The 27,786-nt window shown below is 40.8% G+C and overlaps 1 protein-coding gene across 6 annotated transcripts in view; it reads left to right on the forward strand.

Moving 5' to 3' along the window:
• sorcs1 (sortilin-related VPS10 domain containing receptor 1) overlaps positions 1 to 27,786 on the forward strand; it is a 226,459-nt gene that overhangs the window by 88,128 nt on the left and 110,545 nt on the right. For all 6 annotated transcript variants that reach the window (XR_013490770.1, XR_004501566.2, XM_033624848.2 and 3 more), the window contains exon 2: positions 13,262 to 13,329. Coding sequence is in view for 4 of the 6 variants with exons in the window: in XM_033624848.2 (XP_033480739.2) it covers positions 13,262 to 13,329 (68 nt within the window). In the remaining 2 variants the exon portion in view is untranslated. The remainder of the gene's footprint in view (positions 1 to 13,261; positions 13,330 to 27,786) is intronic.

The following is a 27,786-nucleotide window of genomic DNA, read 5'->3' on the forward strand; positions in this document are numbered from 1 at the left end:
AAATGCTGTTATGTGTCTGTGATAGATACCCAGGTTCAGTGTCTGGTGGCACAAACACTTGGCAAATTCTGTGCCAAAATGCAACCTGGAAACATCTAAATGTGCTGCGAAAAACATCCAGGCTTGGTGACCATACCAGTTGACCAAAATACAACTGGTGCAGTTGGTCTCAAAAAGAGCAGTTTATTGGGCATCCATGAATATATGTATAAGAGAAAAAAAGGGATATGGAAATGGAGACAGATTCTGTACATGTGTTAAGAAAAAGAACATACATATATTTCCATGCATGTGTTTACACAACAGTATATCTGACGCTCATGATTAATGCAGTAGTAAACTCTTGAACTCCAGAGGGTTTGTAACCCTATCACAAGTCACATCAGGAAAAAAATCTAATGATATGTAATAATGACATACATTTAATCATTCCTCGCATACTTTTAAAGCTTATTACCAATAAGCATCCCCTTAATGCCTTCCTGAAGTCTTTCATGTCTTGAAATGCATTAGCAGCTCCACACTTGAGAGATCAGCTCCTTAACTGCAATAATTTTCATACACTCAATCCAAAGTGGGTTAACAACCAATTAGGAGCAGCAAATAGCTAAAGATCAAGGAAAATACTTGCCGGGAACCCTAAGTCTGCATCATCATCAAAAAACAAACAAAACAAAGGTGACAGGTCTGGGTGGATCAAACAAGCAGCACATGAAACTGCAGGTAGACACAAAAGCTCAAGACTTCCTCAGTATTCTATGAGCATCTCTGCAAACATCACACTTCCAAAAATAATCATCTCCAATGGAATAAAAAAAAAAAAATAGAATATGTGTATGTTTTCTGTTATCTGAAGAAATAAAAAAAACATTTTAATCATTTGACGGCATAACTCAACACACCCCATGTTGCAGGTGGCATGTTTAAATGATGCTTTTCTACAGCTCCTGTCATTCTAATGAACACTGAAAGAAATCAGGCTAAATGAGGCCACAGAAGACTGATCATTTGGCTGGTTAATAAGCAGCCCAGATTGCTGAACATTAGTATGCAACGGCATATATAACCTCCCTGGGACACACACCTCTGACAGGTCTTGATCAATTTTGATCCCGATGAAGACATAATATTTTTAGATATGTGACAAGCACCTGAAAACCCTGTTTCCTGGGTATGTTTCTCTTTTTATATTAGCGATAGGCACAAGTGGTGAATCTTCCAAAGGAAGATGTGACAGGCTAATCCACAGAGAGGAGTGTTCCTGGCTCAATAATTCCCCTTGAGCCTGACAGTTTGAGGTATTTGGAAATGTCGGCAGGTAAAACTTGTTTACATCATTATAAGTGTGTGCTGCAGTGTTTTCCCTCTCCCAGTCTTCATTACAAAATTAATTTATTGATTAAAATCAACTGCAAAGCAGTCATTAAATACATCTGTGTGGAAAGAAACTCTGTGTTTGTTCCTCCAATGCATCGCCGTCTGTGCTCGGATCATTCTCCTTCTGTTTTTTTCCAAGTAATGAAATGGAGCAAAAAGATCTGTCCCCTGGAGAAATCTGGTCTCACGTGATTACAAAAATGAGATGTGAGAAAAACAAATAGTTCATAATGCCTTGCAGAACATGAACCCAGCATATTTCCCTGTTTTGGGAGTTTCAGAATGTGTGCTAATACTCTGCATTTCATATTTGTTTATTCTGCCTTCTTGTGCCCCAGGAAATGGTAATTGTTGTTTGTATATGCATGTTTGGGTATTTTGATCCATGATGATATTTTCTCTCCTCCATCCAAGGACAATTACCAAACAGTATAGGAGATAACAGTGTTTGCTAGCAGCAAAGGCATACTTTTGATTAAAAAGAAATAATGGGGAGATAATTTAAACACCTAAAGCTTTGCACAGACACAGTTGTTACTGATCCCCACCCGGAGCTGAGGCTTCTCTTTGCATGACTAATATCGCCGCGCTTTTTTCTTTCTACATTTGGAAACCTTCTGAAACAACCTCCTGAGATGCAGCCAAAGTTTTCCTTTGAGGTCTGCTCTTTATCCTTGAAAATTATGTCCACTGTAGAAGCGACTCAAAATTGTGGGTTTTCAACAAAGGATGAATATGTAATTAAACAATTTTGTATTGTTTCAAACATTTCTTTTAGTACTAAACAGACAGTAAGCACACACTTGTAGTTGTGTTTAGAATACACAGAGGCAGCAGATGAAATAGAAATAATAGGCTAATAATAACAGACGAATATGACTGCCAGGACTGGAGGAATATTTAAGACTTTCTTCTCTAGCAGTCTGAAAAACATTAACTTACATAAAGGCGCCAAGGCCAGCTCTCCCACACAGCTATGGGATCAGCTGATCATCTAACTGTTATAACTCGGTATGTGTGTATTATTATGTGCTTAAACTAATATATCATAACTGAATTTGTCAGGGGAACAGTAGCTCAGTCCATAGGGACTTGGGTTGGGAACTGGAGGGTTGCCTGTTCGAGTCCCAGTCCGGACCAAATATGGAGCGTGGACTGGTGGCTGGAGAGGGGCCAGTTCACCTCCTGGGCACTGCCGAAGTGCCCTTGAGCAAGGCACCGAACCTCCCAACCGCTCAGGGCGCCTGACCAAGGGCAGCCCCCTCACTCTGACATCTCTCCACTTTGTGCATGTATAGGTCCTGTTTGTGCATGTGTGTGTCTTTTGGACCTGTGTGTAATTGACTAGCAAGAGTGAAAACATTGAATTTCCCCTCAGGGGGATTAATGAAGTAAATAAACTTAAACTTAGTGTGGTCATTCACTATTTCTTCATCCATAACAGTGACAGCAGAGACTCAGTTTGTTAGTTACACTTTTACACACAGTCAGTTTTCCATGATATGGGCTTATTTCTGTGTATCGCGCTGATTATTCCAAGCTTTATTATTAATTTAATATGTTACATAATACATATTTGGTTGAAAGGTCATCTTATAATTTGATTAATCATGTATGCAAATTAGCTTTGAGTCCAACAAAGCCAAAAAAAAACAGCTGGGTTCATGAATGTTTGTGGCTAATGCAAATCATTTTAATAACTTAATTCAACCTGAAACAATAAGCTGCTAACACACAGTAAACTAGTTGAGCTGCTAGAAAGCTGGTGAACTTAACTTTGCACCAAAAGTGGTCTCTTTTAATGTGATGTGTGCAATGGATATGGTACAGTCAGGTCATTGGAGCTCCTCATAAATGTGGGCGTGTCTCCCCAGCTTTTAAAAAAAATGTATAGTAGGCTGTGAACGTCATTAAGACAGTGACTTTTGAGTTAAGCTCACTATAGACGGCAGTAGTGATCATTAGTGATAAAAGACAAAACAATCGGTGGGATGCATGACGTCAAGTTGCAGAAAACCAGTTGTCATTCCCATGGTGTCAAATGCGGCTGCTTGGTCTGTGACTGTTGATGTCTGGTTCCAACGCACAAGGCACCCTTTAGCGTCTGTGTGAGACGCACCGAGCTTTCAACTAACTTAGAGTTCACTTTAGTAATTAAAAATAAAAGTTACAAAAATATATGTTCTCCCAGTCATTTAGCATGGGCCTCTTGCAAAAGTGGGCGGGCACAGGCCCATTAGGCCCACCCACAATGCTGGACCTGGTCCAAAACGTGAGAAAGTTCGTGGTGGATGGGTCAAACAAACAAACACAGGACTCTCACTCAGGAGACCCCTCATCATGTCCTGCATGAAGCCAAAAGTCAGCATTAACTTTTTTGTTTGTATTTTATTTTCACATTATGTAGTTAACATCAAATGACATACATCACTTAACTCATGTGACATACAAGTCATTAACTTATTTCTGTAAGTGAAGTTGAGGAAACCCAAACCATGATCTTGTTTTTCTGCACATAACATGGTAGTTTTGTTGCCGAAACCTAAAGTAATTTTGGTTATGACATCTATGTTACCTGTGAACTTCGAAGTTTAGTTTGAAAAGACACCGTGCATTTAAGTAGCAACAATGGACATTGAAACTGACACATCCAAAACTGATGCTACAAGTGCAGATCCACCAACCGAGCTGCCATATTTTATCATTTGTTTGTGAGAATGTGTCATTACGGAGCATGGTTTAGGAGGCAGTTGGTTATTTACACATCAAGCAGACACTAATTGAGATTAGCATTCATTTGAAGTTGTGTTTCGGGCCACTTGGCAAATAAAAGTTTAATGTGTTCCTTGTAACCCCTTTTTTGTCTCCACCAAAAATGCCTGAATCTTTAGCCACTAAAAGCTCCACTTTGTCGACCAACTAGTCAATACCTTTGTCTTTTATATGGTACTGTGAAGGTACCATAGGTCAGTTTACCAGAGCAGCTGTCTCCTGTGGCTTGATACAGAATCAATCAGAGTGCAGAGACTGAAACCAAAACAATACGCTAAAAGATGCTATAATCCTCCATAGAGTTGAGGGAAACAGCAGAGGTGCCGATACGTCTCTGTGGGTTTGTCACCATGAGCAATACCTTTCATTGCACACAGTTCTTTCGTCCATTCTTGATAAGAAATATTGATTAGTGCATTTAAAGTCCTGAATGAGGCTTTTCAAATATGCAGCCGAGGGACACAGAACCACACGGGTCATACATATTGATCAGTATGATATATATACATGCACAAAATGTTATTTTGAGGTTTACAGGAGGTCCTCCTAGCTGTTATTATGGTGTCTGGGACCCCCCTGAGTATTTCAAGTAAGCTGACATTTTCACTGCGCCAACAACAATGAGGTGAAACAACTTTGTGCATACAACACCAGCTGCTCTGACATCTTTACTGCAGTTTGAGTGTGGAGAAAGTTCCAGATTGCAGCTTTAACTTTTTATTAAGCAACTTGCCACATAGATAACAATGTTCTTCCTGTTTGTTTCTCTTGTTATCTTGACTGTAGCAGGCAAGGATGACTGGTGATCCCGAAGCTACTGTTCCAAGTTAGATGTTTTTGACACTATGGCAGCCACTGTTTCGTTGGTGGATATCATTCTGGTTGTTGTTTGGGGCATATACATCTACATCCTACTTCCAAATCTGCCATCTTCTCTCTTTTGGCGAATGCAGCCTCCATACAAACACACACTAACATTGTAACTCACAGTGTACTATCAGCACTGCGTCGCTACTCTCAAACTGTAACACGGCCACCAGCCACCGTCTCATTCTGATGCCTTCATGCCCCTCTGCACATCTCCTAACTGTCAGAAGTGGGTGAGTGTCTTACCATCCCTGCTGCCTCATCGTAGTATTTACAGTAGGGGAAGCCCACAGGCCTAATTGGCATGGTCAGTGATGGAGCATATGCACTTTCCAGTGGGAGCCCATCTGACAGGGCCACTCGCTGATGACTGCCTACATAGGCTCCATATGTGTCAGACAGAAGGGCCCGTACGCGCACTGCCCTTCAACTAATGAAGCCAAGTCACCCGGCTTATACCTCGGCCTTTTAAAGGACTTTATCCAGAATCCGGCGCCAGAGCACTCCCTCTCACAGCGTGCGCACGGACAAATATACACACACACAAACATATACACAAGCCGTAGGGAAAAACTCAGAGTTGTAAAAGCACAACTGCTCCCTTACCTTCACCTACATCCAGACGGATACACTGACCCACACACAGGCGCGCAAACACACAGCGGAGTGACTCAGAGTTGCTCAAAACATAATTGCGCCATTACCCTCACCTTCACCCCTCTCTCGCTCACACACACACTCACAGACACACACACATGTAGACACACAGCAGAAAACGGTGTTGAAATGTGATGGGAGAAAGAAACAAGGAGGGGGAGACGGGTATAAAAGCAAGTGAGGGAATACAGAGAGAAAGAGAAGCTGCGTGGTGCGAGTGTGAATTCAGCCTCCAGCTGGGCAGCTAAATGGACTTGGTCAGTCATTAGCATGCAAAGGTCTAGTCCGGACATTTAAGGTTATTCATTCCCCAAGCTAATCCTCCCCATGCTGAAAACGCCCAGCTACTTCCTGAATCGCTCTTAATCAATGCCTTTTTACTACTTGTTGTCGTCCTGGTGGTTATTTTCCACAACACGCCCTCAACAACTCCCCAAAACCCTGCCGGCCACGGGTCGGCCGAGTGCAGTGCACGTTTTGAGTGTTTCGGGGGTTGCAGATGTTTGCGCATACTTAATAAGCTTGATCACAGGAGCCCCAACCTCGCAATGTAATTCCGCTACCCAAGGTGCATCTGTTCTGCTTGTACTCACAGGAACCCCATGGTGGTGGAACTGCTTCACAAAGTCACAAAAGTCATACAGTGGCTGGGCTGCTGCCTCATTTAACAGGCAGTGGGGGTATCAAAAGGCAGCCAGGCCAAGGAGAAACAGTTGGATATTTGCTGTGCGCGGCGTAGCACAGGACTTGAAGGCAACAAATATAAATTGTATAGACTCCGGTTGTTTGTTTTACTCCACGCACTGGGAAATATCTGAGTGCATCGCCTGCCTTGTACATACAAGAGTTTCCCTGATAGCAAAGCCGAAGATAAGGATGTACTACGAGGGCATCACAAGCGATACATTATGTGAATAGACGTGTCTCCATTGGCAGCATCTCCCCTTCGCCCACGCCAGATCACCTGACCATTGTGCCGTGGATAACCCACAATGCATAGGGGTCATCAGATAACTGTCAAAGTCACCATAAAATATCCCTGGGGATTTTCACACAAAGTTATCAAAATGAAACATAACTCGCGAGCAAGAGAAGTAAGAACACTACACAGCTGTTAAAAAAGACTATATTGAACTGAAACTGCAGCATTCTCTGTGAAGATTTTCTTGCCTCTTCTGCTTCTTGAGTTTTATTCATTTCAAATACACCTCCAGTCACAAAGTAAATAGATTGTGAGTTTTCGTGCTGCTTTACTTCTTTTATGCTCGCAGCGATATGCGATGTTTCCGCCTCTGTTTTTCCCTGAAGACTTTGGCTGACCCACTTTCCCTCATCCCGTGCACCTTGAGGGTGTTAACAGAATAAGGAATATTTACAGTGGAGTGTTTAGAATCAATCTGATATGATTAAGTAATGAGTCTGAAACAATGAGAGGTGGGATAACATTAAGGAGTGCGATGTATGGTGGTGTGCATGGCTAACTGTTATTGGAGCTCTCAGAAACTCACAGGGTGGCGTGGGTGTAGATCCCACAGTGTTGAAATGACTTGAGATTCATTCAGGCAAAGCAATTTGAAAATGCTGACACCTCATCTTACACAGTGATTGGTGTCACAAAATTAAAACTAATCAAGGTACCTAATAAAAGACCCATTTCCACGGTTTTAAAGAAGCAGTGAAATTGGCAGTTAAATGTTATTTAGCTTCCATATGGCAGCTCTGCTTTTAAACCCACCCAGCTAATGAAGTCAAGTGCAGTTGATATGTCATTCCAAATCACACTACATTAAATCTATTTCTGTAAATGCATTTAATGATTTACAAGAACAGTACAACACAGAGACACAAGATAACAATCTGTAAATTGTCATTTTTAGGGACTTTTTATGCTGAGTCTTGACTTGCAGTTTGAATGTTCCTTTGAAGGTTAGCCTACCTTAGCTCAATTACATCAATGAGCAAGTCCTTTCAAAAGATTTAAACTGATAAGCAAAAGACAGATGTGCCTTGCTACGAGGCTGTACACTAGGCGGAACAAGGGGTCCAAGGCAAAACAACCAAGATCCAGGAATGCATCAGGAAGATGCCCCCCAAAGATGACCTGCTAAGTGAATACCTTAGGTATCAGAGACCCAAGAATGCAGAAGAGGAGGATGAACCATCATGGAAGGACAAGCCCCTGCACGGCATGTACCACCGGCAGACTGAAGAAGTGGCCAACATCAAGAAACCTTACCAGTGGCTGAAAAAGGCTGGACTGAAAGACAGCACAGAAGCACTAATCATGGCAGCACAGGAACAGGCACTTAGTACAAGATCAATAGAAGCAGGGGTCTACCACACCAGACAGGACTGGGCAAAGATGCTCCTGGGACAGATTAACGCATAATAGCAGGGTGTAAGATGCAGACATGAACAGCATACATGGAACACCATAACCAAGTGGCTGGCAATAGTGCACAGGGACATCTGCACTGAGTATGGGCTGGAAGTCCCAAAGTCACAATGGAAGACACCTCAAAAGGTGGTTGGGAATGACTGAGCTAAGATCCTGTGGGACTTCCAGATCCAGACTGTCAAACTGGTGATGGCTAACCAACCGGACATCGTGTTGATGGACAAACAACAGAAGGCGGCAGTGGTGATAGATGTAGCAACCTGGAGTGACAGCAACATCAGGGAGAGGGAACACGAGAACCTTGAGAAATACCAAGGGCTGAAAGAGGAGTGAGAAAAGATGTGGGGAGTAAAGGCAGTGTTGCCAATGGTAATCGGAGCAAACTGGGAGAGCGGCTCCAGCAGATTCCAGGTACAACATCTGAGGTCTCTGTCCAGAAGAGTGCAGTCCTAGGAACAGCTAAGATACTGCGCAAAACCATCAAACTAGTGGATCCGAGCTTGAGGAAGACAAGCTTTCAATAGCCCGACACCAATTAACCAGCAACTAACTGGTTAATGTTTAAGAACAACATTTTTAGATTACATTGTATTAGAGAGCTTCAGCGCTGCATCTTAGAGCGCTATCCATTTAGAGGTGGTGAATTATAGTGACTGGCAGGATGGCGTTGCAGGGGAAACGTGGTGGCCACTATACTCTTGGCCATTAAACGATTGAGGGTTGACTGTTGACAATCCTAATATATATTCTATTTATTTATTTATTTACAAGGCACTTCAAGAAGCAAACAGGTTTTGCACCAAAGTGCTTTACAAAAACAGACATAGGCTATAGGAAAACACATGCAAGCATAAAGACATGCAAGTGCAAAGATGTAGTGGGAAAAAGAAGCATGATCATTATACAAACAAGTTTTAACACAATTTAAACCCAAGGAATCAGTTTAAAAACAGAAAAATGGGTTAAACACAATTAAATGCCAGACATTAAAAGCGGGTCTCAAGATGCATCTTAAAAGCATCAGCAACAGGCTCAGCTGGTCTAATGGCCTCTGGCAAGCCGCTACAGAAAAAGCCCTGTCCCTGGCCTTGTTCTTCTTCTTTGAATGGGACACAGCTGACATGCCACGGTGGGCGGATCTGAGGTGTCTGGTGGTGCTGTAAGGAGTTAGAAGTTCTGAGTATGTGTAGGGCCAAGACCACGGAGAGATTTGTAGACAATTAGAGGGATTTTGAAGTTTATTCTGAAATAAACAGGGTGCCAGTGTACTGTAGGATGCAAGCAAATGGGTGATGTGGTATTGCTTCTTGGACCTTGCCTGTGGATATTCTCATTGATCCAGGTCATAGTTATCTCAAGGCAATTGAATCGAACGCAACTGACTTGGTTTTGTCTTAGAAGACGTTTCACCTCTTATCCAAGAGGCTTCATCAGTTCATGCTTGGACCTTGTTAATAGTGGGGCAGTAGCGCTTTGAATTAGTGGAAAAATGTGCGCACTACTCCGAAATCCTGAACAATGTCCCATGTGCACAGTTGTGGTGGGGATACAAAACAAACACTGGTACTTAAAGACAATTTTGCTTATTTAATGTGAGAAGAACAAACATCAACATATTTGCAGTAATTGTTTTTATGTGCATCTTCATTTATTTATTAATCTGGAATCTATAGATCCTTATTTTAAGTCTCTTACTATATGTTTCCAATCCAGGGCATCTGTTGTTTCTGATTGTTTGGGACACTCGTCCTACTGAGGAGAGGCTGTTGCAGGACAGTTCACTGATTCACAGATGGATCCTATCATGCAATTATGTGTTCTCTGTACTGACTGTTGTTTGAACCTCACCTGTTTATATAAATTGCCTGTCCTTACTTTACCAAAGCGGCATTCTCAGAGCCTGAAAAGTGAAGCCAATGTGGAAGCACCAAAACCTGCAGTTCATCGAATGACCACTTGAGGCTGGCTCCAAAATAGAGTAAATCCCGTTAGACCCCCATGTTAAAATGCCCAACTATACAGCAGAAATAAGCATGTTTACAGCCTGATCCAAAAACTTTGTTGGTGTCTATAGCTTATCTAAACATTCATGACAACTGCACAGGGGGTGATTTTTCTTATAACTCACCCATTTACATTTTATTAAGGCCCAAAGTTATGCATATTTAAGGGCGGTCTGCTTAAGTGACAGGCTTGTTTTAAAGCACTGTTGCACTGTGTGAGTCAGATCCACCCCTCACTCTCGCACAGCTCTACCCTTTAGTCGAAATACGTTCACTTCTGGGTCCAAAAAACCTAGATGGTGATGGCTGAAATGCCGAACTTGTGACTTCGGAACAGCAGGCCACAAACCAATGGGTGACGTCACGATAGTTACGTCCATTAGTATACAGTCTATGGTTTCACCACACTGACTATGAGTAGAAAAGTTTCAATGAGTGCAAATATTAGGATTTATAAATTCTTTTAGAACCATGCTGTTTTTAGCACACATTTTTTAAACAGAGACAGCCAAACCAAAAGGGACCTGAGGACAGTCAGACCTGACCGGAATAGACCGGTGGATAATTAGACCTGATCCATACTGCGGTCAACCCAGAACTCAAACAGAAAAATAACACCAGCTCTGGCAGCAGCATGCAGACAGCTACAGTTGAAAAGAGTAGCAACACATACCATTTTTCCTGCATTTCACAGTTCAGAGTCTCCGTCTCACATCAAAAAATGTATTTTTGATGTAGTGATATACCGCAAGATCAAAGCTGATAGTGAGTCGGCTCAGATTTATACACATATAAAGTGTGTTTCCATCCAATTATTTTCATAAGCTTTTTTAATTTGTGAATAAGAAAAGAAAGTTGGAAAAATAAGTTCATATATTGCAAACATTTCTTTAAGGTTAGCTGAGATGGTAATGTTAATGTGTCAGTAAAAACAAGAAGACTAAGCAAATAAATGTTGGCATACATAAAGCATGTGATTTGCCTCTCTGCTCCACTGAAGAGATGAGAAATAGAGTTAGACGAAAACATCAGAGATGTATGGAGCAATAGGGAGAGTAGATTCTCTGGAGATTCTGATAAAATTTCCACTACATTTGGATTGAAACTTGACTATTAACACAGGGTCCTGTGGAATAAGGCCCTAGTTTGCCCCATCTGGACCATTTTACAAAATTGTATTTTGACCTGGCCTGACACAGGTCCCCAATCAGGTCTATCTAGGTCAATAACATGGAGCATTAGAATGCATCTATACATTCATTTTGAGTGACCACTTGTTATCGGATCTCACTTTCCTGCTCTGTATGCCAAAATTAACCAACAAATTCTCACTTCGACCTCATCACATGTCAATGATTTGTTGTGGACTTTCCCTTCCAGATATGACGTGAAAGTAACCCTGAGTGCGTTGGATGTTGCCTGTTACACGCATTGTCTTCTTTCAAAATATGCTTCCGTTTTCACACGAAAAAGTCTCTTTCAAAATAAATGCATGAGGTCTGTAATGTTATGACTTTTTTTTTTTTTTGGTTGCCTTCGACAGCTAACGAACATGGTTGGGTTTAGGCAACAAAATCATGTGGTTGGGTTCAGGAAAAAAAGAACAGGGTTTGGCTATATAATCCTACGAGACACTAACACTGCTCTCAGGGGTGAAAGTTGGTGTTTGTTGGACCCATTCACTACCCTTCCCTTCCGCCCTACTTGGACTGTCATCATCTTAACATTCATTCGTGTCCTGCCGCGTTTCCCCCGATAACGTCGAACACATTTAAACTATAATGGCGACTGGCAGCGAATCATGCTGATGTTAAAGGTTGGCTTTTTTTATCAGTGTTTGATGCCGCAAGTCACTGCCCAAGTGCCGGATTTCGACGACTTCCGAATGAGACTACGTGGAATAAACATGTCAAGCATTTCCGTTTGCAAAGACCAAATGTGTTCTTGTTGTTGTGGTGCTATATGCACATTTACAGCTGTTAATATTTAAAATGATAAAAGATAATAACACGCACATCCCAAATAAATATTGAAAGGGTGCTGGATCATAAACTCCTAACGTATCAAAAAAGGAAAAAATGATCCGCACACTGATAGAGCTCCCATTAATCCATTTAATTTTCAGTCAAGTGACGTTTCGAGCAACGCAGGCTCTTCCTCAGACTTGTACAAGTCTGAGGAACTTGTACAAGTCTGAGGAAGAGCCTGCATTGCTCGAAACGTCACTATTTAAAATTATAAAATTCTTTTTTAACTATAGAGCTGCACGCAGCCTATTGATTAGCAGCACCTCTTTGGCCCATTCTTTCTCTGTCTCAGTGTTCATCATGTGACAAGCATTGCTAGGAGATTATTGCTGTAGTAGTTTGAGCTCTATGCTGGGCACAGCTGGTATGAGTCTGCCTGGTTGCCCACACACACAGTGACAGGGCTAACTATTAGCATCACGCAGCTAACATTACTGAACTTTACTGTTATTAATGGGTTGAACGTCAGAGTCGAGCTGTTTCACTGTTGATGTGTGGTGTGATTGGGACCATTTAACAGCTGCTGCTGCTGCTGCTGCCACTGTGATAGCTCGTGCTAACCAGGCAGACATTAAACTGATTGTTTGCTGAGAGTAGAGTGGCTCCAGAGAAGATCCTTCAGCTTTGTGTCTGCGCAACTGCACCAACAACATTTTCTCATCTGGTGGGGTGTCAGATAAGCAAGGTCGTCAGCTGAGGAGGCATGACACATGAGCATACACACTGCTAAAAGAATGTGGCCATACGTGGCTCAGACCACCTCTAAATGTGGGCTGAGTGGTTGGATCTCAAGACGCATTGACACATTTGAAACATTCATACTTGTACTTAGAGCTGTCTACTTGTATGCTTGTTGATACCAGGTGTAAACAGGGTCTTGGTTGCTGGGAACATGTGGACTCATGAAAACCTGTGCTTCGAAATCTATGCAGACATGTGAAAAGCAATCCAAGGTTTTGTCTGACACTCACTATGTTGGGAAAAAGGATTTTCAAAGACTAAACTGTGATTACACCACAATGGATACAAGAGTTTTTATGCTGTTTGACTCCTTTTTATTTTCCTCTCTGTCAATTTTTCCTTGATACTGTTTAACTTGCTCACCAGACATTTGATCGATATGCCTGTGTATTGATTTCCATCCTCATTTTGTCCTACAGGTGATTTTGATGCTGACCAAACTATTTGACTTCAACCTCAACAGTGTGACTGAGAGTTCATTATGGAGGTAAGCTTATCACACTGCATGAGCTCATGACATTTCTAGAAGGGCCTCGAGCAAATATGGGTTTTGACACAGTAAATTGGTCAGAGGGGACTGCTGGACTTAGTTCTATATATTTCTGATGTTTTTATTCCTGTGGTCTGAATTGCTCCCAGTGCTGCTCTTAGGAATAAAGAATACCAATACTCTAAAGGACCTCATAATGTGAATTAATGAAACATTCAAAGCTTGAAAAAGAGGCAACAGCCGAAAAAAGATCTCTCAAATGGCAAGCCTGCGTAGCTGACTGCCTTCAATCGCTTTTAATGTCTGTGGGCACCCGAAATCCCTCACATGAAAGCCACTAATCAATGCCAGTGGAGCTTGCAACGTTATCCAGTAAATTACCTTGACCAGCCTTGAACTTGGCATAGCCTTGCTCAGAGTATCAGCCTCATTTCTGTCTCGATCCTGATGTAACTTTTGTAGATGCCTGTCAGGGGGGAATGTGCATTTATGTCTTTGACACAGAAAATCATAATCAAGAATGTCTGCACAAGTAATTATCATCATGAAAATGTGTTATGAAAGCTCTCTTTGGGAAAATAATCTTGACCTTAGAGGAACAAGGCTAAATAAAGATTAACTAAATGAAAATTAATGGCAAGAAGTGCTGATCAGCCTCGTGGTGTTTAATCTTCCTATATGTTTTAAAATGAAACAATGGTCAAATTTGCTGAAAAGATATTAGATGTTTTTATGACAGCAATCTCTGCAAATTGCTTTTAATAAATGTCCATAATTTGTTGTCTATGTAGGTCAAAAAGATATAGAGGTTTTTCGGGTGATACGTGAAAATAATCTTCACTCTGTTTATGAAATCATGAAATTTGTTACACGTGTACAGGTAAGGGTCTTGAACATTTTCAGAAATGGAGCCATTGCAGTAACGCCTTGTGGCGGCCATTTTACTTTCTGCCATAACATAATTATGTGTACAGCATTGTGTATTTTGAATCATATGTCCTGTACCAAAAATGGAAATCAGAATAAGTGATGCCTTCCCCTGTGTTCTGATAGTCAAGAATTATAATGACATGAAAAACATAGTAGTCGTGCACATCATAAAAGCCCTTTAAGGTAGGTGCTGGACAAGAAGAATTGCAATAAATAACGTGAATAAACGTCACCACACTGTGGCTCCCTTAAACGCACATTTTTTGAGGTAAATCTAAGATTTTTTCTAAGCCTAAGGGCTGAAGTCATATTGAATATTTTTCTACTCTTTACAATCTCTGTATTGTAAAGATCATTTAATATTCTAAAGGATTACGCTTTTAAAGCTCTACACATCATGCATGCAACAGACATGATATAATAAAGTCTAGCCTACGTTCACAGACACTGTTTTCCTTCTCACTTCACTGGAATCACCAGTTGACTGTCAACCTGAATGGTTGATGATGTTGTATATGGGATAATTGTAACTCTTGACCATCAAAACATAGGGGTAGACATCTCTTATTCTTTGTTATCATTTTTGATTTAAGAGATACAATGTAAAATACATGATTCAGTTATGGCAGAAAGTAAAATGGCCACCACGGCCCCCACAAGGTGTCTTTGTGATGCCTCCATTGCTGAAAATGTCATGACCCCAAAATCTAAAGGTGTACCAAGTTTCATGCTTGTGCCTCAAATTTGGCACGTGTCACCTTGACTACAATGAGAAATAACTTTTTTGAGTCCACTTTAGATACCAGTAAGCCTTTATGAACACTTCAATATGCAGCTCCCTTTTCTTTTGAAATTAAGTTTGTAATTCAAAGGGCTGAAGTGTGAAGATGTCATGTGGACCTTTGTGCAAAATTAATCTGAAAGCAGAAAAACTTGGAAAAGAACCCTATAAAAACTCTTAAAAGTTAAGAAAAGCTACAATGTGACCTACAAAATGAAAACAAAATTAAACACAATTCTGTTTCCATTTTCAGCTTTTAATCTTCAAAACTTTTCAAGCTCGACCAGCGGCTCCATTTATTGAACTCTATCCAAGGCTGTTCTGTTTTTCAGTTTTATTTGACCCGCAGAATTGATTTGAAATTCTGACTCTAACTTTGAAAAGATAACAGTAATGTCAGACAGAAGTATGAGGGAGATGCATATTTAAAAAAAAAAAAAAAAAATGCACAAGACATTGAGATGATTTCCATTTGATGGAATGGTGCAGCCTAAAAACATGACATCTTGAATTTGAATGTTTCACTTGGTATAAGCATCATGTAGCTTCAATGAAGTGTTGAAACAAGATGATACACAGGCTGTGTATGTGATACTGAGTGTCAGTGAGTGTCAGTGTGGATCTTTTTTTTTCTGTGTATGAACTCAAAAAGGTGGGAGTGGTAATATAAAGGTAAAATCAAGATTTATAGAAGTTAACATCACTCAGTACTGGGATTCATTAGCCTGAGTGTCAGACTGAAGCTCCCAGAACCTTCAGTCTGACATGGCTTCCATTGAAGGCGATTTACAAGGGGGAGGGAATTTGATTTTTTCCCTAACTGATCAGTAGAGATCAACGACTCACCCAGAATCTGACGTCATTAGTATCCATGCCTCGGGGGTGCTGAAAACAAGCGAGCATTGCCCGTTTAAAATGTCTCCGTCGTCGTGCACGCCGAGCTGCATCGCCGTTAAATCCAGTTTAGCAGCTTCCTTAATTTGGTCCTCCATTAACGCGAGTAGTGGCGAAATACCTCGATAGCATCGTCAATGTGGTCTGTAGGATCTGTAGCGGTCACCATTGTTGCTATCCTCACCAGTTACCCACCGGCATACAGCTTGACATCAGCGTGGCGCTGATTGGCTAATCGCTAGACCCCCGGCGTTCGTTGGTCCATCCAGCATTTGGACGAGATAAATCGCAAATTCATTGAAGTATGCCAGACCAGAGATGCAAGCCTACTCAGTTGAGTGGGCGGGGTCTATGGTCTGGAACCAGGCTAAGGATTCATATGTCGTCTACATGTGACAACATACAATATAAATACCAAGATCAGTTTATTGAGAATTGACAATAAAGCCAAGGAAACATGTAGCATCCAGGTAACTTTCTCTTATTCTTTGTAAGGTCTTAGTTCCATCAATGTGTTTAGGCCCCTGTGCTAGTGACAGCTGAAGGCATTATGTTTTTGGGTTGACCATCAGTCTGGACATACGCATGTATGTCTCTCCATCCGTGGCTCTCATTCTCGTGAATGCGATATCTCAACGACAGCTTGAGGGAATTTCTTCAAATTTTGCTCAAATGTCCACTTGAGCTTAAAAATGAACTGACTAGAATTTGGTGGTCAAAGGCCAAGGTCAGGATCACTGTGACCTTGTCGGTCTCATTCTTGTGAATGGGATATTGCGATATTGTGAACATGATATCTCAAGAAAACCTTGAGGGAGTTTCTTCAAATCTGGCACAAACATTCACTTGGACTCAAAAATGAGCTAGGTTGAATTGGATTAGTCAAAGGTCAACATCACTGTGACCTTATATTTGTCTCATGTGAACATGCACAGTATCTCAAGAAGGCCTTGAGGGAATTTTCTGAAATCTGGCACAAACATCCAGTTGGACTCAGACATGAACTGATTAAAATTTGGTGGTTGAAGGTCAAAAGTCAAGGTCACTGTGTCCTTGCAGAACATATTGCTGGCCATAACTCAAGATTCACACCCTAATTATGACCAAATGTCACACAAATGTCTATTAAGATAAAATAATGAAGGGATGACATTTTATATCCAAAAGGTCAAAGGTCAGCTTCACTGTGACATCATAATGTTCTGCAAAAACACCTTTCTGGCCATTATTTAACGCCATGACTCAGAAACAGAGGGAGAGACATTTAGTCAGATTCTAAATTGAGTGCCCACCTTGAAACTGTGCTGATTGCAGAGATCTTCTGTGCAGCTGGGGGATTAAGATGTATGTGAAGCATCCATGTTTTCACTGTCATGTATATAAACTGTTGATGCAACTTGACTGGTTTGCAGAGGCGTACATACACGAGACAGTAATTCTAGTTATTGCAACTGTTGTCTATGGATACAGTTGTTGTAGGGATATGGAAGGTAAAATCTGTCAACTGTAGCCATATACTGAGGTTTATACTTGTCAGCTTAATTTGTTACTTTATAGACTGAGCCTGTAGACTTCTTTTTCAAGTTTGAACATTTAATTCCTGCTTGCAAGGTTAGTTTTTAAGCTGTAAGGTAAAAAACTTTTGACACATTTCGACAAATTTTACCAAGTGCTTAAGGAATAAAAGAGGGCCAGCAAAATAGAGATGGCATACCGTCTCTTTTTGATTTAACTGCTTTCAGCAGAATAAACATGAGTGGGGAAAAAAATGATGACACAATAACAGGCTGAAACTTTTGAATGCCATGCAAAAAATGAATGTTAGGCTTGGCTGCAGAAATTAATACAACCAGGGTTTATAATATTGTATACGTGAGGTGTACAAGTGTTGTTGTCACTTGGTATTACTTATCTGCATTATGTGATTTTCTGTCCGCTTGGGTCCAGAACATGGACGTACTGTCACCTTATAAAGGTGACACAGGTAAAAGTGTTAACAGTGGCTCATTTACACACCAGACATGCACAGAACAACATTAGAATATATTTGGAGTCGTGCCTGTGTCCAACTTTAAGGATATAAGTCTAACATTTACCAGATTTGAGTACCAAAGTCTTTACTTTTAAGAATACTGAACAAATTACGTTGGTACTACAGAGTACAAATTCACATTAAATTCATCTATGCCAAATGTTCATCTGGGTGAGAATGCTGGGTTTAGACAAGAGGCAGAAATGCCCAGAGGCCTGGAAGCCAGTCACGGAGCTCCAAGGCTGGCAATGGAGCTCCATGAAGCCTCTGGGTTCAAAAGACAGGAGGTGAAAGCATCATGAATCCAGAAAGCCTGATAGTTTCAGTGTCTGGTCTATTTTCCTGACTATATTATTTTAGTAATAGCCTAGTATCACTGCTAGAGGAGCAGACACACACAGATACAAACACAAGTAGACAGACAGAGACAGACGATTAGCTGTGTGTGTGATTAGAAAACAGCAGGGGAGCAGAACTGCGGTTTAGTCTACTACGTCACCTCTGCAGTCTGTTCAGAAATTACATTTTTGGTATTACTGAGAAAGTAGAGTACCAAAAAAGGCACTGTTGGGTACCAGTATCAAATTCCAGGTGCTGGAACTGGTACCAGTACCTTTTCAAATGTGAACGGTGCCCAATCCTAAAGTTTAGTCTTGTTTCAGCTCTGTTTTGGTCTTTACCCTCTCATGAGAAGAAGTCTCAGCTGCTAATTGCTCAACTATGTCCACCAGCTTCTAACTTAGTCTGTTTATCGGTGCTGAGGAGGCGTTTGGGGAAACAGTTGCCTGCTGCATCCAGAGATGACAGTAATGAGAGCAGTGAAAGTGAATCACACAGTACATTTGTGGGCATGGCCCTGTGCAGGGTTCTAGAAATACTGAGATCCAAAAACTGAGACAAAAAAAGATTTCCAGTATCTACATCTGTGCATTTTGAGATGTTACGAGAGCAAAAATTGGATGACAATGGTTTTGTGTCAGTGAGTTAGTAGCATAAATGATCTGTCAAGCAGTAATACATGAGTATCAGGTTAAATGTTGCAAAGAATGATTCACACTGCAATCTGAAAATACAATAAAGGCTAAAATGATCACATCATGAAACATTGAAAATGAATGTTGACAATGCTCACAGTGTTCAAGTAAAGGGAAATTGACACTACAGACACCACTGAAATCTAATCACGACCATCCCTCTCAGCCTCTGTATTCACTGCCTGTCTCTTCCTCTGTGGCTCCTCACTTGTCTCTCCTGCCACAGTGTATGAAAATAATTTTGTAAAATTATAAACACCTTCTTTTTTATTTTTATGATTGTATCATTTTTGGATTAGCATCATACAAATGTGTCTCAAACACTAGGCGAGAAAGACATAACCGTTATAATAATATATTTATATAATAACACTATACTATTACTCTTAGATTGTGCTTGGTGTTTGTGTTGTTATTAAACTGAGCCTATGTGTACTTTTCAAAGAACATATACAGTATATCTCTGTGGTGATGGTGACATTGTCTGAACTGGATCAGGTCAGTTTGTGTTTGTGTTGAACAGCACAGGGACATGGAGCTAATCCTATCCTGGGCACAGTGGGTAGTACCTGCCCTTCGTCTCTCATTTCCATCACTTTGTCTCTTTCTTTTTTCTCCGTCTCTTCATCTTGTCCCGCATCGCTTCCCTTCCCAAAGCTGTGCTTTGATTGACAGAGTCTTTTAATTTTCGTCTGTCTCAGTAAAGAAAGTAAACACAGGGTCAATTGATAGTTAGGTCAGTTGATAATGAGGGGCAGAACCCTATCGAGTTTGTGCCGGTTTGTTGTTATTCTTTGTCATCTTATGCCGCGGCTGAAATTGCCATCAGCGGGACTGAGCTAGAGACATGAAATATGGCCCAGCGACTGGAAATAATGTCCAAATGCTTCACCGTAAATATGACTCCCAATCAGTGTGATGGCGCTATAAATATCAGCCAAAGAAGTGAAAACTTTGAAAGACGATGTCTTTCTGATTGAGTTGAAATTTGACACACACATCTACATCGTAATGTGCTCTACTAAAGCAAACAAGAAAGGAAAGTATTTTGGACGATAAAGGCCACCATAATGCATTCCCTGCAAAATTATATGGCGTAATAAATAGAAACATGAATAGATGTTTTTGGATTTTGACTCTTGTCAACTCAAACTTGGTATACAACCATGTGGGACTGAGTTACATAATCCATCGGTTAGCATCTTCAGTCGAAAAACATGGCGACCAACAAAGGGCTTGAACCCATGCCGCTTGTGGCTTTATGTTAATGTTACCAGCCATTGCAAGGATAATCTTTTGGCGAAAATAATAATATAGAGGGTTGAAAGTGGAATTAGCTAGCCAGCATCATGATGAATGGCCACTGTTTAACATAGCGTGACAGCACAGGAGCTAGTTGTCAGATGATGTCATTAGCATTGAACCACAAGCAGTCCTCTAGCAAATTTCTCTAGTTATCTGCAACACACTGTGCATGGGTTCAGCTTCCTGTTTCCTAAAGTTGTTGCTATATTCAGAGAACCAGTGTTGAATAATATTTTTGTAAAGGACAAAATCCCTCACCTGCACACACACACACACACACACACAAGCAGTGATGGTGATCAGTTGAGAAACTCAATAATCTTGGCATTGTACAACATCTTTGTCTCACCACAGTAAAGTTATTTTTTGGCAATTATTTCACAACTTTTATTAGACCTATATACGCCTTGGTGACCTCAACGAGGGGGTTGGCCATGTTTGTGGCTGATACAATAAAACCAGCACAATCACATGACACTGCTTTAAAGCTCTTAGAGCTGGGAGAAACTGTAGTCCAATGATAATTTGCCGTGCCATGTTTCACAAACATGCAGTCACTTGATTCATAGTTAATAGAAATATATTGATCATAGCAGCTTTTAATGAATTATAGGGTCATTTAACCTGAATCCCCAGTGAATTATGACGTTACATTGTCTTTTTTTTATGTTTGGATTGGACAAAATGGACACATTCTGTTGGTGTGCTTCAGAATTGTATTGGTAGGCAAATTGTGGACAGAGTCAGACTAGCTAGATGTTTCCCCCATAGATGTATTAAGAGACCTGGATACAGCATTGGAGGTGGAACATCATTCATTCCTATCGAAGTTGCTCAGTGGGACATGAAGCCAAAGATGTCTAACTGCTGCGTATCAAATTACCTAGATGATTGGCACTGCTTCTTCATGATCGGGCCCATAGAGCAAGCGCACTACACACTTTCAGGTTACCATTTCAGTTACTTGCATGAGGATAAAGCAATTAATCGTGCAGCCCTTCTAGACTTTCCAAATGTTATCAGACCGATTGGATCAAATTGTTGGAGTAAAACAAGTCATTTCCTGACAAGAAAATCTATCCACTGGTTTACAGATGTCTTTTTCACAATTTAAGTCTACGGGAAAAAGTCTTTTTGGACATCACATGATGGAATCCAAAGTTTTAATCACACTGTTTGGCCACTACAAAAATTGGCCTCAAAGCGTGCCGCTCCTCCTAGGGGCCTAATTTGTCCTTCTTCCTGTATTCAAGCAATAGGTCACAATGGCAGTGATATTAATCTTTACATCTCGCCCTCAGTAACAAACATGCAATTTAACATGGAGTGGCTCTCCAGGAAAAAATGGTTAACTGCTAGCTTGTCAGAGAGGGTGCTCTTTTGCTTAATTGTGTTATTCCGAGGGGATGGTACCTGGTCATGAAAAGGCTTTCAGGATCTCAAGCATCTTTCTGAGAGGATTGCCAAACATGAAAGCAGCAGGACAACGGAGTAAAATTGAGATTGCGACTCAGCAGAACAAGCAATCCAAATTAATAGTGCATACAAACGGGGGAACTGAGCAAGTGTAACAGAACTGAAGGGAACAGGTATGTGCCCAGTCAGATTATCACCTGTGTTAAATTGTGTGGAAAATGTGAATGTGCTTTATGTGAAATTGTAAAATCGTGTCATTTTCTGGGATTGCATCTGTCCAGAGCAGTTTCTGCCCTTGCATTTTTTTCACACCACACTATGTCATGTAAATGTAGCATTATGTGATTGCACTTACCTCATAAAAGCCTAAATGAGGCCATTGTGCTGTCTGTGATGAAGGTACCACATTACCCTTGTAATAGTGCATCTACTGCTGATGTTTAATTCACATTATAATGAATCTGACGCTTTGAGAAAACAGAGCTTTCAGAGATAGATGGATTATTAAAGGTGTTTGTGGATAAGCAGACAGATTGACAGAAAGACAGATGAGTGAACAGATGATGTACATGTTGAGATAGTGAACAGGATAATGGCAGCATAGAACATTAGTGGGCAATTTACAGCCAGGAAAATAGACAGAGCAGCAAAGCAAGTGCATTTAAGATAGTCAATTGGTTTGCCAGAAATCCAGCACTCCTCAGGGGGAGTTTGAAGCTAAACTAGGCATCTCTGCCTGTTGTGGCCTCAAATAGCAACATGAGGTAACAGCTTGAAACTTTTATATCTAGAAATCACATGGTGCAATGTGAGAATGCACAAGTCAATCAACCTGTCTGTCACTGCTTTATCCCAAAGGACATATGAAGCAAAATATCTCACACTGGTAAGCTTTATATGAGTGTTTTCATTTCTCAGTTTTCACTTAATATATTTCCAGGTTTTTAGTTACCTGTGTTCTGCAGAGGCCTAAAACTGAGACCTAAACTGGCCATGTACCTGGGTCTTTCAGACCCAACCTGGCTGATCTCATCTGATACTGCCAAATCTGAGGTGCCATGCTGTTGTTCGGACAAGCCAATATTTCAAGGCTATAATCTGAAATATGTCCCATTGGACAGAAAGCCTATTTCTCCAACAGCCTGTCATCCCATGCCCATTGCTCCAAATTTCTGTTTCTCCAAAAAATACATGCTCCCTGCACTGAGTTTCCCAGTGGCATTTGAACCACCAATCCCAGGTGTTTTTGTCGACCCTCGTGGCATTTCTCAGCAGTGTTTGAGCCATCACCCGTCCAACCTGTCTGTGCTTTTCAGGTGACTTTTGTGCCACCAAAAGTGTTTTGAAAAACATGATCTTTCCCTCACTATAATCAAGTCTTTTTTGCACCTGAACCTAATCACACATTCACCAAACCAAAGTCCGATTAGTCTAAAAAATATCCCACTGGACTGACAGCCCATTTCTCCAACAGTCCGTTATCCCACACACAGCGACAATTGAGTCATCACCCATCTAACTTGTCTTTGCTTTTTCAGTGACTTTTGTGCCACCAAAAATGGTGTTTTAAGCCAAAACATGATCTTTTTCTCACTATATTCAAGTCTTTTTTGTGCCAAAACCTAACCACACATTCACGATAAAGTCCCATTCGTCCAAAAAATATCCCATTGGACTGACAGCCCATTTCTCCAACAATCCATTATCCCCAAAACAAATGCCCATTGCTCCAAAGTCCTTTTTTCTTTGTAAATACACACTCCATGTAGATAGTTTCAGTTTCCCAGCTGAATTTCAACCACCAATCCCAGGTGTTTTTACCGACCCTCACTGCATTTCTCAGCAGTGTTTGAGCCGGCATTCCCAGGCGATTTTACCGTCCCTTTGCAGCATTTCTCAGCGGCATTTGAGCCATCATCCTTCCAACCCATCTCTGCTTTTCCAGCAACTTTTGTGCCACCAAAAGTGGGTCTTTTGAGCCAATAATCATTATAATCAAGTCTTTTTTGTGCCTAAATCTAATCAAACTTCCACCATTCCAAAGTCCCATTTGCCCAAAAAATATCCTACTAGACTGAAAGACCATTTCTCCAACAGTCCGTTATCCCAAATGGAAACACCCATTGCTCTCAAGTCCTTTTTCTCTGGTGTTTTTACTGACCTTTTTGCAGTGTTCCCCAGCTGTGTTTCCGAGTGGCGTGTAAGCCACCAAACCCAGGTGTTTTTCACCAGCCCATCGCTGCTTTGCCAAAATCTTTTGTGGCATCAAATGTGAGTGTTTTAAGCCAAATCATGATCTTTTTCCAAACCATAACCAAGCGGATTTTGTGTCTAAACCTAACCACACATTCACTACAGCATTGTTGACAAATGTAACATATCTGTGGCTTAAAGAAATGTACAATTCCAAAGAATATTCCGGTTTTCACAGAGTAGGGAGTGTCTATTTTAGTAGAAAGTGAACAAAGCAATGGCCGTTCATTTTAGGGATAACAGCCTCCAGTGGGGCTTCAGAATTTTAAGCCTTTGGAACAATGTGCGGTCAAATCTGAGACAGACTGAACAGCAAAGGCTACATTTTTACTTTATTTCATCCATTACTGACCATTAGCTTGCTATGCTAATGCACCACATTTAGAAATAACCAGACCTAACCCTGGCCCAAAGCATTATGCAACAAAACAGCCCAGACCTGACGGGCCCCCACAAAGTATCAGGTTGGGTAGAATTCCAAAAAGTATGTTCATACTGAAGTTGAATATTAGAAAATTAGGTTACATACAAAGAATGGAAATCTGAATTTGTTAGCCTGAGGCAAAAACACGTCTGAGCATGAAAGACACAGAACAGAAAAATAACTGGAGTTCCTGTGGAGTTCAGTCTATGGAGTTGTTGCATAAACACACATCCCGCTAGGACAACCTGCTTCACCAGGAAGTAGCTTGTCATATCGGGATTTGGGGATTTTCTTCTCTGTTGCAATCTTCAGCCTTTTTTAAACTACACTCTTGTCTCGTGTAGTGGATGTTTGCCACCAAACCTGAAGGGCAGGAATTGGAAAGGGATTGAGGATGTGGAGAGCGGGGTAGCCTATGATTTATCCTGCTAAAGAAGATACACAGTCTGAGCTTGCTGAGAGTTTCATAAACTCATCCTGTCTCAAGAAGTGCTGTTAGTATATTCTGCGTTCTAATACAGGGAGTGACCTCATGTTAACTATTCCGAGATGCATGCAGCTCTCATTCTCCAAACCATGATTAATCAAACCCCCACGGAGAATGTAAAAGCTGTGTAGTTGCTTCTTATTAATGCATAGTAGACTCTGGAAATTATAATTGAAACTCTATCTAATAACTCTGTTAAGAAGTGATCGTAGACATAATTCTAATCTCAGAAAAAGTTGAAAGGGGGTTTTTAGGCTTTTGATGGAGTGTGTGTGGATGTGTGTGTGAGAGAGTATGCCTCCAGATGTCAAAGCGCAATTGTCCTTCTAGCATATCCAGAATCCATTTTCCTCAGTGAGCCATATCGCGGTAATAGGACTGATATCATTCTTGTGTCCTCATACAATGTTTCATTAACTTCCCCCTTGTTTAATCCGACATGTGGACAGTCCGAAGCTTTGGCTCACCTATGCAGCCCCTGCGAAGCCAGCATCCTCGCAGCGGATGAAATCACAGCAGTGTGGTTAGAGCTACATTTTACACCCACACATAACCCACTGAATAGCCTTTCAAAAGCCACTAGCAGGGCAGACAAGTTTCACTCAGAATCATCGTCCTTGAAAAACTGTCATTTTCCATTTAATGTAACTTTCATCATCCTCTGGGTTTCATTTGCTGGGGTTGGGCCTTTTTATTGTTTCATGTTGAAAGTTGCTGTGACACTAAAAATAAGTCATTGGCCCCTAAATCAAGTGATTCTGTGACAGGGACCTCTGAGGAGTCGATCAATAGCCTGATGATGTCATTGTCCCATGGTCCTGGGTGTTGATGGTTTCTGATGAATTATACTGGACTCATCCAGCACTGTGCGCCTGGTGGCAATGTATTTGCTCACCAGGCAACCAGCTCATAATAAATAAAACACTGGGTCATAGGGGGCAACATGTGCATTCCAAATTGTCTTCACAACGTCTTTGGCAAAACTATATGGATATGTTTGTCGCAGTTCTCCATAAAAGTATGTAAATTACATGTTAATTTTATTTCAATCTGATGTGATACAGCAGATAACTGAATTACACTACTTAGGCGAAATCTCAAAGGACTAGTAAATGACACAAAATTGCCAGTGTGCCGTGAATATTTCTGTATTTTCATGGCCGTTTGTGAACTTCAAGCATCCAGTTCTCGGTAAACTCCTTCAAAACCCTTCAAACAAGGACCTCCGTCTGGATTTAACAGCTACACGGAAAGAAGGTGGAGAATAAAAAACACATCAGTCGATGTGAGTGATTGCTTCATTTGAAGTCACACAAGGCATTCTGCGGTGTCTTCGCTGCATTTTTAAGATTTGCATGCTCTGGGCTTTTTCTCTTTCTGCTTGTGAAATTAGAATAGCTCATTGGGCTCATTGAGTGTCAGACCGCTCAAAATAAATCAGACCTGACAGCTCAGATAAGTCGTTGAAACTTTCAGAGACAGTCTGAAATGCTAAATTTCAAGCGAACACAAATTTTGCATTAGCACTATGACCAACATTTGAATATTTTAGCACTCATTCAAAGCTGGTCTCAATATATTTTAAGCTGGCTGCTCACTCTTTTCAATGTAGATGAAGTCCAAGAAATTCTGAGCTTCCTCTGCTTACCAGATGTGTTCGACAAGAGCCACTACTCAGGTTCCAAGGTAATTGTTATGTGCTGAATATAACCCCGAAGGTGCCATGAAGTGGACCCTGAACACAGTATTATGGCCAATAGGCATGTTAACCTGCAGGACGCTGAGGACTTATACGCTGGGATAGAAGGGGCATGTGGCAAAGAGATAAAGAGAAATGTGACACAGCTGAATGTATTAAATCCTAATCCTATCAAACCTGCACCTGCACCTGCACAGTTTCTTTGTACAAGACTAATTCTGGATCATTTACTGACACAGGACTGAATTCATTTGTGTTTTTGTATTTAATTAGTTGCTTGAACTGACTCCTAACTGATAATGTTATAGTGTTTTAGAACAAAGGTACACCGGCTCATGTAATCTAAATTTAGAAACACATCTTTTGCATCAGATTAAACAAAAAAACCTTTGTGCTACATGAAACTACACCCATGTAAAGCCATCCCTTTGGTGTTCTTCCAACCAGTTACTATGTGCAGATTAATAAGTGATTGTTAGCAGTATCTACCGTCCACAGCTGCTTTTAATCTTTATGGAAGACTCTAAAGCGGCTATGTGAAGGCAGCACAGCAGGTACCTGGAGCCTGTAATTTGAAATCCTAAATAAATACACAGTGATCTCTATTTTTGTAGCTATATTACTGGACAATCAGACATTAATGTGTGCATCAAATTGGAGTCAGTTCTAACTGTATTCTGTTAGGTTACACATTGCAAACCACTGGGTGTTGGAAATGGTGGCATCCTGTAAACACGCAGAATGCCACACACTCACTCAAACAGTTTGGTTTAATCGATACATAATTTAGCCAAAACTGTGGCTTAATTGTTTCCATATCGTTTGCACAGATTAACACATGTATGACTCTTAAATATTCTGTGTCAGTACACTTGGCTGCATATTTCTCTTTTTCCCCTCCACATTTTCGTGTTCCACTTGCTGCTTTCTTGTTTAACCAGTCCTTGACATTTCTCCAGTGTGGCTGAAGCATTCAGACCATGCATACTTACACCAATGGTTCTCAAATGTTGTGCCATGATGCAAATCCAGGTGTGCTGTGGGATTTTGTGATAACCACACATTATTATCCCAAAATGAACTGAGCCTATACTAAAAAGTAGTATATTAATTTTTAATTGACTGTATCAGTATGTTGTGTGCACCCATTTCCTAATAAAGAGGCAAACTCTACCTAAAAAATGTAATTTCATTAATTG

Source organism: Epinephelus lanceolatus, chromosome 3 (genome assembly GCF_041903045.1).
Source record: "Epinephelus lanceolatus isolate andai-2023 chromosome 3, ASM4190304v1, whole genome shotgun sequence".
Lineage (NCBI taxonomy): Eukaryota > Metazoa > Chordata > Actinopteri > Perciformes > Serranidae > Epinephelus > Epinephelus lanceolatus.